Source organism: Drosophila innubila (genome assembly GCF_004354385.1).
Source record: "Drosophila innubila isolate TH190305 chromosome 3L unlocalized genomic scaffold, UK_Dinn_1.0 0_D_3L, whole genome shotgun sequence".
NCBI lineage: Eukaryota > Metazoa > Arthropoda > Insecta > Diptera > Drosophilidae > Drosophila > Drosophila innubila.
Genome location: NW_022995376.1, coordinates 596,579 through 611,431, shown reverse-complemented (window position 1 = coordinate 611,431; position 14,853 = coordinate 596,579). Strand labels below are relative to the sequence as shown.

General features: G+C 33.4%; 1 protein-coding gene across 1 annotated transcript in view; it reads left to right on the top strand.

The window, feature by feature from the left end:
* The first annotated feature begins 5,608 nt into the window (after positions 1–5,608).
* LOC117787197 overlaps positions 5,609–14,853 on the top strand; it is a 31,723-nt gene continuing 22,478 nt past the window's right edge. Inside the window, exon 1 of the mRNA XM_034625648.1 lies at positions 5,609–7,037. Coding sequence (XP_034481539.1) covers positions 5,849–7,037 — 1,189 coding nt within the window. The 5' untranslated portion in view covers positions 5,609–5,848. The remainder of the gene's footprint in view (positions 7,038–14,853) is intronic.

Below are 14,853 nucleotides of genomic sequence, written 5' to 3'. Positions count from 1 at the left end.
TGTTTTTTTTTTTGCTTTCTGCGAATTGATTGTGAAAACAAAATGCGCTGCCAAAGGGTAAAGTGGAGTGGGGCGATAAGAGGGGAGGGGGGGTTACGTTTTGCACCGCTTACGTGTTGCCATATTTTTAAAGGCATTACTAAGCGCTTCTTGCTGTTCTGTTGTTTGCGCCAAATGTTGTTGTTGTTGCTGTTTCTAGCAATTCAAATTGGCAGCACTTGATAATAATTTATATTTAATTTGTGATAAAAAGAAATATAGAAGACACATGCAGAATTCTGAGTAATTCGCATGATTAATTCAAATCTAAATTGAATTTAATTAAAACTATATTTAAATGAATGAAATGCAATGACAAATAAACAAATGCATAACAAAGCAAACCTACAGTAGGTCAAGTAAATCATTTCACCAACAAGCGCAATTATAATTTTACTTATTTCATTATTTATCTATTTTTTTTTTAAACAAACAATAAAAATATCAAGAAAGTCTCTGAACAAAGAATAGCATAAACTTTTAATAAGTAAAAAAATGGATTTTATATATTTATATGAATATTGTAGTTTGTCAAAGTAATTATTGATTAGACTGTATTTAAATTAAATCGTTTACAAAGTCGGGGATTATATAACTGCAATTATGCACAGCATTTACGATTTGAACTTTATTGAAAAGTCAACAAATTGCAGTCGAAACGCTTGTCAAATTAACAGTACCCCCCCCCCCCCCTCTCTCTCTCTCTCTAGTCTAGGGGGAGGAGGGGAGTGGGGACGTTTGCCGGCTCGTTGCAGTTTACGTGACGCTGGCAGCGTTGACGTCGACGTTGGCGATGGCGTTGACGTTACGACACGCGACGCATTATGCGACCAACTACAACAACAACAACTACAACAATAACTACAAGTACAACTACAACAAGTACAACTACAACAAGTACAACTACAACAAGTACAACCACAACAATAACTAAAGCTGTAAAACCTTTAACTGGAAATTGCAAATATTTCCTTGGCAATTATGCAAAATTGACGCCCTCTTCTCCCCACCTGCCACGCCTCCCACTTAACCCTTGTGAGTCACAGCCCTTATGTAAAATACTCATGACACAAGCAACAAATTATTTATAAAATGGCAATTAGTCCGAGCCAATAGTAATTTTAATGTGACATTATGTAATCTCAGCCAAATCAAATGCCACAAAAAACCAACAAATCAAAATCATAAAAAAAAGCCCTAAAACGCAAATAGAAAAATTCTTTTGACCAATTCCAAGACCCAAATAATTCTTTCTGCTGTTTTTTGTGGCTGTTTATCGTGCACACATAGAAAAGTCATAAATGGGGCCATAAAAAACAAACGAAAACAAATGAAAAGCCAATAAAACAAATATCAGAGCAAAAATCACTCACAAAAAAAAAAAAAAAAAAAAAAAACAAAAAGAAGCGAGCAAGAAATTGTTGATGAAAATTGTATAAGTTGTTAGCGATTTCATAAGCAACTCGCACTTATTGAATGGCAATTACAGCAATTATGTAATTTCATTGGGCCCAAAACTAGCACACACACACACTAACACACTTGTGGAGCCAAAAAGAAAAGCGTCGCAAGCAATTAAGGAAGCAAAATTGAAAGAGGGAAAAGGAAAGGAAAGAAAACCTTTTGCCCATTTGCATTTCATGGCAATTTCTTGTCGCCACCCACAACAATTCACAATTGTCAATTCACAATTGACTTAAGTAATAATAAGCCAAAGCTATATAAATTTATTTACAATTTTATGGGCACGACTGGCAGATGACCTGTAAAATACATTTGAAAAAATAAGACTTCAAATTTAACTAGCTAGTATATTATTTCGTATATCACAAATGATTTGTTTATATACATATTTAAAAAAATTTTCTTATTCTATAATTTTAAAATTAAATTGCACATTCACTACTTGTTTCACTTCTTTCATGCTAAAAATATTTGTATAATGAAATGATGAAATAATAATGAAATATAAATTTGTATTCAAAAATTTGTATTTAAATGAAAATCAGAGTTTTATTCTCTTTCCAGAATTTAAGTTATATATTGTTTTCAAATAAAAACTAAAAGGATAATATTGAATAGAGCGCGAATTTTAATTATAGTACATTTTTAATTGACCCTGCTTTTAACATAGTCACTTTTGATGCAACTTAAAAGTACAGGGTATAGGCAGTGTAAGTAGTTGTTGTCGTCGTTGTAATTGGTTTTTGTCTCGGTTCCAGTCTCCGACTCAGAATGTTGTCGCCATTGCAGCCATGTCGGCAACAGCAACAACAACAACAACAGCAACAACAACAATGGCGACAACTGGCAACAACGATAAATGCAATCGCGAAATATGATTGACATTGCATAATAATACGAGAGTATAAAATAAAACCGCATAAAAAATAGAATGTTTGCATAACAAAACAACAACAACAACAACTACTACTACTCGAAATATTTTTGCAGTGCATTTAGAAGCGTTTATCAGTTGCTTTTTTAATATTATGCAATTACTTATTGAGATACACGTGTTGTTACATGTGTCGTATACATAATTTTGTGTATTCGATTCGTTTTGTTTAGTTACGCAAAGATTCTGGAATCGGGCTATTAGGAAATAGGAAAGTTGTTTACCAACTTTTACCTCAACAAATGCGTCACTTGTTGACTGAATGTCTGTGAGAATTGTGTAATACAAATATTAAGTTAGTTACATTGGCCAATTAACTGATTGTGTTGACAACAAAAGTCTCAGTGGTTAAATGTCTAGTTTACAGATTATTTATTTATTTCAAAATTACAAAAAATACTAGTTATGATACAAATTGAAAGTAAGTTATATATTATTTATATATTTATTTTATACATTCGAAAGTTTCAAAAAGTAGTTAAATACACTTTTAATATAAAATTGGAAATGTAAAAATTAGATTTACAGTTAATTTATATATATATTTATTTTACACACATATGATATTAAGAGTAACTTGCTTAATTTAGTGATAATAATCCGCAAATGATTGATTTATACTTTCAAAAAGTATAATCATTGATTGTTTATTTGTGTTATGAATTATTAAATAATTATCTAAGGTCTTATCAGCAATCTATTTCAACTGTCATATCATATCTCACAAGTTCTCAAAGTCGTTCAACACGTGTTGTATCTTTTTTGTGAAAAATCGCACATTGAATTTCCCTGAATACTGAATATAGTACAAAAAAATACCATTAAATTTTTCGTGTCACGTCGCGTCGCAAAGAAATCAAATTTATATAAATAAAATCGGAATATGTATAAAAACCTTCGTTGAAGCATTATGTGTATGTATGTGTATAAATCTGAATAAATATTTTTTTTTGGCTAACTACCAATAGACCAGAGAGACACAGATAGACATTAGATATTTCGGCATTACTTAACATGAAATTTATGCAAAAAAAAAAAAAAAAAATATTTGGGACAAATGCGAACATAATCAGACGATTCAGATACTCAGATACTTATGAGGTGGGTGCACAAAATAAAAAGAGAAAAAGCTAAATAAATGTGTGTTTTTTTTATTTGCACACACAATTTTCATGTGGCACACTTTGAGTTCGAAAATGTATCTAATATCTCTCTATTTGTGCGAGATGTAAACAAATTATAATCAAAAAGGAAAAAAAACAGAAATAAAAGTAAAGAAAAAAAACTTGTTGTTTACATAACAAAAGCAAAAACATTTCAGCGTTGCCAATGGCCACGACGCTCTTTAATCATGTGCGTATGTGTGTGTGTGTGTGTTGTGCCGGCATTGTTTATCTTTAAGATACAAAAAAATCCAAACGTCAAAAGAAAAACGTGCGCATACAAGAGAACAGAATAGTTTGACTGTGCACACACACACACATGCACTCAGCTCCAGAATCCACGAGAACAGTTCTAAAGAGAGAACAGTGGGAGAGAGCACAGACAAACATGCACTTAATTCAAGCAGCAACGAGAACAGTTCTAGTGGGAGAGAACAGTTCTAAGTAGTACGCTGGGCACAGTGAGAGCGCACGCTAAGAGCGCAGTTACGTGGCTCTCTTTTGGTTACTTTAGCATAGTTTGAGCATGTGTTGCTGTTTTTTGGTTTTTATTAAGAGGACAGGCAACAGTTTTGCTTTTGTGCTCTCTGCTTATGTGTGTTTGTGTGTGATTTTGATTTTGATTTCGTTACTTGCGCCAGCTTCGTGATTCAGTGTTAATTTTCATAATATTATGTAACAACATGTGGCAATCAAAGCTATGGCAAAAGCAGCAGAGAAAAGAATAGAATAAGTAGGAATAATAGTTGATTAAAATTATATGCAAAAACATTTAATCATTTGCTCAGTTGAATTTATTTTGCCTGCTGCTTTTGTTGCAGGTTCGTTGACCGTTCGTTCGTTTCGTTTCATTTTGTTTCGTTCGTTTCCTTTATGTAACGCGCCAAAGTCTCAAACTCTGCGCTCAAAACTTTGACAGCTGCAAAGCTCAGAATTTTTTAGGACTGTTAATTAACAGCAGCATACGCGACAAATGTCACGTCACTCTGTGAGCGTCGAAGAGAGTGTGAGGTGATGAGAGCGAGTTTGAGTGGTGAGCGAGAGAGATGCAAGTAACAAGAAGAAGAAGAGATAGCAGACACCTCGCACAGGTTGAGTAATAGATACGGTATTTTTCGTCAGCTTGTCAGTCGCCTGTGATGCCAGCATTTTGACAGTTGCAAATAAGCCAGATTTGAAAATAAGAGAAACAAAATACATAAATAAAAATATAGGACGATTGCCACAGAAATTAATGTCAATAGTTTTAAAAATATGGGTATTCCTAAAGATCCATTTTGATTGGGGGGAAAAAAAAATTAAAATCTAAAATCTCATCATTTTCAGTTACAGTTATAGCTTTAAGATGTTTGTGGCTTTATTTATCTTTCGTTTAAACAAAAAGCGACACAATTAATAATATGGTAGATGTAGCTTTAAATACGCTAAACTGTCAGCACTGTTTGTTTCTGTGTTGTTGGTTTTTTTTTCTTTTATTTTAGAGCTGTCATAAAATAGGCTGGTTGTTGAGTAGGAGGATGGGGAGAAGGCGCAGGCAATAAAACGAAAATTAAATCAAAGAGAGGCACGCGTTTTAGTCTCTCTCTCTCACGCGCTCTCTATGTGGCGTGCTCTTTAAATGCGCGCTGACGCTCTGTGTACGTGTGTGTGTGTGTGTGAATTATAAAACAGAATCAAAAGCTGCGATGGCGGCAGAGAGAATCAGACAAAACGGCAAAAACGGCATTTAGTACGTTACGTAAATACGTTTCATACATACAGTTCAATTTGATTTTGATTTTGATTTCATTTTCGTCTCGTCTTCTGCTTTCAGATGCTCAACTGAGCGCAACTTCGCTGCTTCCGCTCAACCAACATCAACAACAACAATAAAAGCAGCATCTATCATTTAACTTGAACTGTTAAAGTTCTTTTAAATAAAAGCAGCGAAATAATTATATAAATATATTGCATCAATTAAATTGAATTAAAAAATAAATTAAAGTGCCAAGTGCTGTGTGAAAGTGCATAAAAAAATATTAAACATAATAATAAAAATAAATAAATTAACTTGTTAAAGCAGCAAGCAGAAAGAAGAAATAAATAAACGCATATTAAATTGACAAAGTTCATTACTGCGACGTCAGCGTCGACGTCGACGTCGTCGCATACGTGACCACGGCCAGCTACACAACAACAACAACGAAAACAACAACAAGCAGCAGCAAGATTGAGAGGAGAGGAAACAACAGCAGCAACAGCTGTCAAAATGCCACTCTCTCAGGGATATTATATGAAGCCGACAGTGGCCACCAAACGCGCTCTCAAAGCACTGCGCAAGGAGAGTCAACAGCAGCAGCAGCAGCAACATACGCAGCAGCATTCACAGCAGCAGCAACATATGCAGCAGCTGCATGCCGGCAGCGCAGCCAGCTCAACGCATACTCTGCAGGCACTGCTGCAGAGCAGCAACAGTAACAGTAGCCATAACAGTGGCAATAACAGTCACTGTAACAGCTCGCTGCATTTGTCGTATCTGTTGGGTGAATCATTTGCTCGTTTGGGCAGCTTGTCGCAAGCTTTTGATGTCTACGAGTTGATTGCCAGTCGCCAGCAGGATGGACATGTGCCACTGGACAAGTTGGCAACACTGGCGAGCGCTTTAACAGCGCACATACGTCAGCTGGCTGGCAACAACAGCAGTCATGCTGCAGACGCAATGTTGCCGACTTTAAAGTCACGGTATACACAACACACATTGGATTTGCATTTGAATGTTGCCAAGGCAGATGTTGCCAAGGATCGTGCAACTTTAAATGAGGATTACGATCCGCTGTTGTGTCCGCTTTGTAGGGACATGTTGCGTGCACCGGTTACCACAAATTGTGGTCACACTTTTTGCGGCCAGTGTTGTGAAACGATAACGCAGTGCAACATCTGTTTGGTCAAGTTTCCGCGTATGCCACACGGCGGAGCAATCACCAGCACCACCAGCAGCAGCCCCTCCTCCCCCCACACCAATTTCAGCAGCGTTTCCATCAGTTCCGCATCTGCAGCCGCATCCTTGCGCTTTATGACGGCGGCAATACCCTCGGCAGTCGGACTGCGTCTAACGGTGCCTGCCCCTGCTACCATTGCCATCCCCTCGCCAGCACCCACCACAGTGACCACCACAACAGTGGCATCCACAACAGCAACGGCAACCACAACAATGGCATCCAACAGCTCCGCATCCGCTTCCGCCTTCGCATCCGCATCCGCCTCAATGGGGGGCGGTTATGCACTGGGCGTGTCCACAGCCATGAAATTCATGCCAGATGTTTTGGTCCGTCGCCTGGTGGAGAAGTGGTGGGGAGCGGAGCTTTTGGCCAACAAGATCATCGAGCGGGCCAACAGCTGCATGCACGCCAATCGACTCGACGACGCCCTCAAGTTCTGCAACGCCAGCCTCGAGAAAGGTGAGTTCCCCCCTATTCATTTATATACATACATATGTTAGGCTCTTTGCACAGTTCAAACCGTAAGACGTAGAAGACTGAAATTTGCACACAACATAGCTGTGACACATTTCTAAATGATTTACAATCTATGTCATTAATCAATCGAGGGAAAACATCAAATGATACTTCATTGACAGACTGATTGACATTCTTGATTTTTTCAGGACAATTTTAAAGTTCTGGCCCTACAAAAAACCTGGTCCTAATAAAAGATAAAGATATGCTCTTTAATAAATTTTTCAACTCATAATGCGGGAACCAGGAATTGATTTGGAACTTTGTTTTCCTGGTGTAAGCAGCTTAGAATGAATTTGGGTTACCATTTTATAATTTAGAGGAAATTCAAATGCAAACACAAAACTTAAGCTTTCCCCACTACAATATATTATCCTGTTAGCAGTTATGGTCTTACGTAACCTCAAATTCTCATAACTTTGTCAAAACCTAGCCGATTTTCATGCCGAATGTCATTTTGCTCATTATTTGATGTCTAAAATGATTTTGCATCTAAAAATTATTAACTTTCAACAATTTTTTTATTTTCGATTTTTTACGACAAAATCATGTACTCCCCCCTTTGACTTTTCGAAAAAATTTTTTTTTCAAATTTTAATATCTTGAGTTTTCACTTTTAATCAACTCCTGGTACCCAAATTAGTATAAAACGACACTTTAAATTGGATTCTGAGGGGTTTAATTTTTCAGTAAAAAATCATGTGAAATCTGACAACAAATTAGACTTGTAAAGTTGTCAGTCCAATGATTTACCAGATTTCAAATTCTCATAACTTTGTCAAAACTAAACCGATTTTCATTCCAAATGTCATTTTGCTCATAATTTGGTGTCTAAAATGATTCTGCATCTAAAATTTATTAAGTTTAAATATTTTTTCATTTTCGATTTTTTACGACAATATCATGTACTCCCCCCTTTGACTTTTCGGAAAAAATTATGTTTTCCTGGTGTAAACAGCTTAGAATGAATTTGGGTTACGATTTTATAATTTTAGTTGGGCTTATAGAAATCGAATCACCCTAACGTAGATATATTTATGCGTCAGGGCAAAAGTTTGACTCTGCTTGGGAAAGTGTTGACAATATGTTTTATCTATGACAATGACTTTCTTCCCTTTTTTTGCGCTCTAAAAATCAATAAAAGAGGCGTTGACACGCCCACACACTCACACACACTGACTGACGTCAGCAAGTGAACTGAACTACGCAACAAGTTTTTCAAAAGGGGGAAAAACGCTGCCTTTAACCCTTCTGTGCCCTGTGCATTTGTCAAGGCCTCGTTTTTTGCCATGGCCCACAGGTCGTATGCGTAGTGGGAGTCAAATAGGAGTAGGGCATTTAAAGGAGGATAGGATAAGGGGGAAGTGTATAGCCTTAGCATCATTTGTCAACTGTGGAGCATTTCATATATGTAATTGTTTTTGTTCACTCTATTCACTTTTCGCTTTTCTTTTTGCTCGCTTTCAACCCGTTTTTGTGCACTGTGTGTCAAGGACTTGTTTATTAAATATTTATGTGGCAAATGCAAAGTAAATAAACCAGAGCAAAAGAGCAAAATACAAATTAAAATGTCTACTTAAGGGACACATGAAAAGAAACTTGCCACAAATTCTTAACTTCAATGTGAATTGCAGACAAATGGAAACGTTGTGTATGAATAATTGAATGAGTCAACTTATTGCAGGCTTTTCCCTGTTACACATACACAAGCGCGCACACACACACACACTCACTCACTCACACTCAAAGTGTATACCGAAATAACGGCTAATTAATCATTAAACCCGACACTTTTGTCGCCTGCGTCTCAACGTCAAATATTGTGCCAAAGCTTTTTTGTATACGTAATATTTTTTTTTTTTTTTAAATCGTAGCGATCTACGCACTTAGAAATCCATCAACCATTTTAAGTAATACCAGGCCAGACACTTGACTGTCTATTTAATTGGATGGCACACGAAACGTTTCGTTCTTCTTCGGGGGAAAATCCGAAGAAAATCTCCTGGAAGCTGATAATGTTTAGCAGCTAAATTAACCAGATACACAAAAATCCATGTCCATTCAAATGAACTTCTTTTTTTTTGATCTTAAACAGCCTATCTTCAAAGCGGTATTTTTTAGTTTCAGAAAAAATGTTTGTTTTAGCTATTTTTAACATTATTTTCAATATTCTTAATAATTTTCTATATATTTTTTCCATTTTTAACCCCGTTTTTATTTTCAATTTTTAATATTTTTAGGAAATCTATTTAATGACACTTAAACACACTCAATTTTCGAAAATATAAAATATTTATATTGAATACAAATTATTTATAGCAAACAAAATCCTTAACACACTCTCAAAAATAATATATTAAAATTGTGAGATGTTTAATTAAACTATTTTTGATTACGGCATTTTTATAATATTTGCATTCCCAATCGTCTTTTCTAATATGAATTTCCTAATAACATTATTCTTAATATTTATTTTCTGGGTATTTAGTATTCCTAGTACTATTTATTATTATAATATCCACTTCACACTTCACTCCACATCACCGAATTTCTCAAGATTTTTGATGCCAATTTTCCTTAAACATAAAATAATATATTTTCCTTCGTAAATTAAAATAGCATAAAAAAAATAATTCTCAGCTGAAAAGATATTATTCTAAACTCTGGTACTAACATGTAAAGCTAGCTTAAAGCAAATGTATAAATCTAAATTGGCAATAAAGCAATATCATTATTATTATTATTATATCCACTTAAGCAAAATTAAAAAATAACAGACACAAATAATCTGTTTTCAGGTATTCTGTTGCCATATATTCATTTTCATATAGTTCATGAGAAATTTCTGTTTCTGTTGCGTGACTTTAAACGATTGTCACTTTATGTTGTGTTTTTTTATAATTACCATCATCATTATTATTGTTGTTGTTGCTCTTGTGCTAACAATTCATGAATCAGTTTTGAGTATTGATTGAACAAAGTTTTTTTTATTCGGAATTTGTTTACCTGGGCAAATGCAATTGAGAAATCAGAGAAACAGAAAACAGAAACGATAATTTAGGGCACAAAGCAAACGTTGCTAGACACACGTAATCGCACACACACACACACTCATATAAATATATATATATGTATATATATTTATATACACACATATACAAAGTTCTCACTTGGACAATCTTATGCTATTAATAAGCATTGTTTGTTATTTGTTTTCTGCGGTTCTCTCACAATCAGTTATTGACTTTTGTGCTGATAAACAACAACAGCCGAAAAAAATACTATCAAATCAGGGCGAAGAAAAAAAAGCGAAGAAAAATGTTTAAAATAAGCTGGGAATAAATATTTATATGGTTGCCTCTTCGTTGATAACAAATACAAATTGGCAAGTCATTGCGGTTCGCTAAAGTTGAACTCAAAAACCAATTATAGGAACAAACAAATGCGAATTTTGTATTCAGTATTTAATGCACAAGCTTCGCTTTAGCGAAAAAAAATTAAAATTAAATCAATTGAACTTAGCTATATAATTCTTTAATAATATATAATATACAGTTCTTTTAGTGATTGTTTGAAGAAACTAAAACATTTGCACATTTACCTTAAAAAATAAACTTAGCTTGATTCTTATTAATTATATTTTCATGTCTTATGATTCAAACAAATTAAAAAGCGGAAAAAAATTAAAATTAAATCTATTGGACTAAGCTATATTATTCTTTAATAATAAATAATGTATCAAGGAAATAAATTAAATTAAATAATATATGTGCATTATAGTTCTCAAAACAATTACATAAGTAGCTGTATATAACGCATACGCAGTGTTGCCGGATAAAGTGTTGAGATATCAGAGCTACAGGCCACTTGACGTTGACAATGATGTTGGGGCTGAAGAATAAACAGAGACACAACAAAGTCCATCAAGTGGCAGCATTTAAATCAGGCTAGACACTAGACAACACACACATCAGTCAAGAGTTGCTGTTGTTGTTGTTGTTGTTGGTTTCTTCTTTGCTTAAGTTCGGGTTGAGGTTTGCTTAGGAAGGCACTTAACTGCCAACACTAAAGGAGCCACAACACGTGCCAGACATGATGCATATTACCATCAACACCCACACAAAGATACAAAGACACATAGATACAAAGATACTCGTACTAGAGCTGCTAATGTAGTCGTCAACCTCGTGCAACGTTTTTACATGTGGCATGCTTTATTTGCATTTACAACAAAATGCAATAAAAGAAGTAGCAACTTAAGTAGAGGGAATACTCGACTTTATACTCAGTAAATATTTTTTTGTTATTTTCAAAAACCAAAAAACATACTTTTTAAATTTTAACTTTGTAACAATTCCATTTCAGAGAAAATAGTAAATAGGAGTAATAACATATTCTAAAATAAAATTTGACATTTTTTAATAAAAAATAAAGTTTTTTAAATAAATTTAGATCAAATAAATACATTTTTATTTTCACATTTATAATGACTCTTATGAAATATTTTTTAAAATAACAAAATATTTTAAATATTATAAATAGTTGATATTTATAAAATTATTATTCAGATAAAATATTAAATTTTTTATTTTTTTTTATTAATTTGAGATTTGGGAAAATTAATTTAATTTTCAAAATTATAATCATTCTTCCTCACTTTATCATTTGTTCGCTTGGCATTTTGACTTTTGGCTAAGTGTAAAGAGTTGTTAAACCACCACGAGGACTTGGCCTGAATACATTTCAACTGGACACTGGCAGAGAGGGGAGGCAGAGGAGTTCGTGTGTAATGCAGCTGAAAATGTTCGTATGTCATGCAATGTGGTGCTGTTGTTGGTCTTTTTCTGGTTTTGTGTGGTCGCCACACGCAGCTCCATTGTAATTTATGTATTTACATACATACATATAAACAAAAAAAATAATATACTTATATTGCGTATCGTAGATCGTATAATTTGATGGCGCGTGCTTAGCCTGACCACAATGTGCATTAAATGTTGAAACGGCCAAAAGAATTTAGCACGCGCCATGCAATTATTTTTACTAGCAACATTCGGGGGCGGTTAACCCCACCCCCTTTCCCTCCCTCCCCTTCAACAAGCAGACCGGGGCTTATTTGATTTTATGGATTAAAGTAGGGGCCACTTTTAATTAGCAGCTAACTGAAATGATATTTTTACTTTTATGGAACTCATTTCGCTAATGAGGTCAAACCAATTCAGAAGAAATTCAAATGCGAACACAAAACTCAAGTTTTCCCCACTACAATATATCCTGTTAGCAGTTTTGGTCTTACGTAACTTCAAATTCTCATAACTTTGTCAAAACCTAGCCGATTTTCATGCCAAATGTCATTTTGCTCATTATTTTGTGTCTTAAATGATTCTGCATCTAAAAATTATTACCTTTAAAAAATTTTTAATTTTTGATTTTATCCGACAAAATCATGTATCGGAAAAATTTTTTTTTCAAATTTTAATATCTTGAGTTTTTACTGTTAAACAACTCCTGGTACCCAAATTGATATAAAACGACACTTTAAATTTTATTTTTAAAAAATCAAGAGAAATCTGACAATAAATTTAACTTGTAAAGTTGTCAGTCCAATGATTTACCAGACTTCAAATTCTTATAACTTTGTCGAAAATGAACCGATTTTCAAGCGGAATGTCATTTTGATCATTATTTGGTCTCTAAAATGATTCTGCATCTAAATATTATTAAGTTTAAAAATTTTTTTACTTTCGATTTTTTACGACAAAATCATGTACTCCCCCCTTTGACTTTTCGGAAAAAATTTTTTTTTCAAAACTTTAAATCTTGAGTTTTCTCTTTTAATCAACTCCTGGTACCCAAATTAGTATTAAACGACACTTTAAATTGGATTCTGAGGGGTTTCATTTTTCTGTAAAAAATCAAGAGAAATCTGACAATAAATTTAACTTGTAAAGTTGTCAGTCCAATGATTTACCAGATTTCAAATTCTCATAACTTTGTCGAAAATGAACCGATTTTCAAGCGGAATGTCATTTTGATCATTATTTGGTCTCTAAAATGATTCTGCATCTAAATATTATTAAGTTTAAAAATTTTTTTACTTTCGATTTTTTACGACAAAATCATGTACTCCCCCCTTTGACTTTTCGGAAAAAATTTTTTTTTCAAAATTTTAAATCTTGAATTTTCACTTTTAATCAACTCCTGGTACCCAAATTAGTATAAAACGACACTTTAAATTAGATTCTGAGGGGTTCCATTTTTCTGTAAAAAATCAAGAGAAATCTGACAATAAATTTAACTTGTAAAGTTGTCAGTCCAATGATTTACCAGATTTCAAATTCTCATAACTTTGTCGAAAATGAACCAATTTTCAAGCGGAAGGTCATTTTGATCATTATTTGGTCTCTAAAATGATTCTGCATCTAAATATTATTAAGTTTAAAAATTTTGTTACTTTCGATTTTTTACGACAAAATCATGTACTCCCCCCTTTGACTTTTCGGAAAAAATTTTTTTTTTCAAAATTTTAAATCTTTAATTTTCACTTTTAATCAACTCCTGGTACCCAAATTAGTATAAAACGACACTTTAAATTAGATTCTGAGGGGTTTCATTTTTCTGTAAAAAATCAAGAGAAATCTGACAATAAATTTGACTTGTAAAGTTGTCAGTCCAACGATTTACTAGATTTCAAATTCTCATAACTTTGTCAAAACTAAACCAATTTTCATTCCAAATGTCATTTTGCTCATTATTTTGTGCCTAAAATAATTCGGCATCTAAAAATTATTAAGTTTAAAAAATTTTTTTACTTTCGATTTTTTACAATAAATCATGTACTCCCCCCTTTGACTTTTCGAAAAAAATTTTTTTCTAAATTTAAAATAGAATAATTCGTTAGCACCAGAAAGTTTTATGTATGTTTATGGTTTTGCAATGATGTATAGATTTGGATTAATTTTATCCGTGACTTTCTTAGTATGTGATAATTATCGTATGACCATAACCCAAATACATATATGCCAGTTATGACCGATAATCGTATCGCAATCAAGAAACAACATACTTACTCACATTTTATCATCCATCCATGTGACTTGTTGGCTGTCAGCTGAAAGTCTCTTGGGAAAACAGCTGATAAAAGCGACTATCAAGCCCGCATTGTATACGACGAGTACATTTGTTTTGTATGTACCTATATTTATGGCCATATACGTATGTAGGTTCGTGTGCATACGTATTTGCATTGAGGTCTCTCAACTCTCAAGAAATTTATATGTATATATATTTTTTGTTGCTATTATTTCTTTTTTGTGGCTGGCGTCACTCAAAAAACCACGCCCCCTCCTCCGCCTCACCCCTCTGCAATCATTTAAAGTGAGTGCACTAATTAACATTTGTTTCTGGCATTCATACTGTACTTCTTATTGCCCTTTTTTTAATTAGCCAACTGGCAAAGAGAGAGTGAGACGGCAAGATTTATACAGTTAGTAAAATAATTATTTTGATTCACATATTTTTGTTTCATATGTTAAAACTATTTGAACAATGTGGATAACATTAAACCTTTTTCTGTTTATTTGTTCGAAAACCAATAATAATTTAAATAATACTGGAAATGAACTGAAAAGGAATCCAAATTTTTATTGTTTAAATCTTCTAAAATTTAAAGAAGAGGTAAAAAAAATATGAAATTAATATTTTTTCTTTCAGAAACTGTAATGTGTACATTTTTTTTTTGTCTAAAGAATTAAATTAA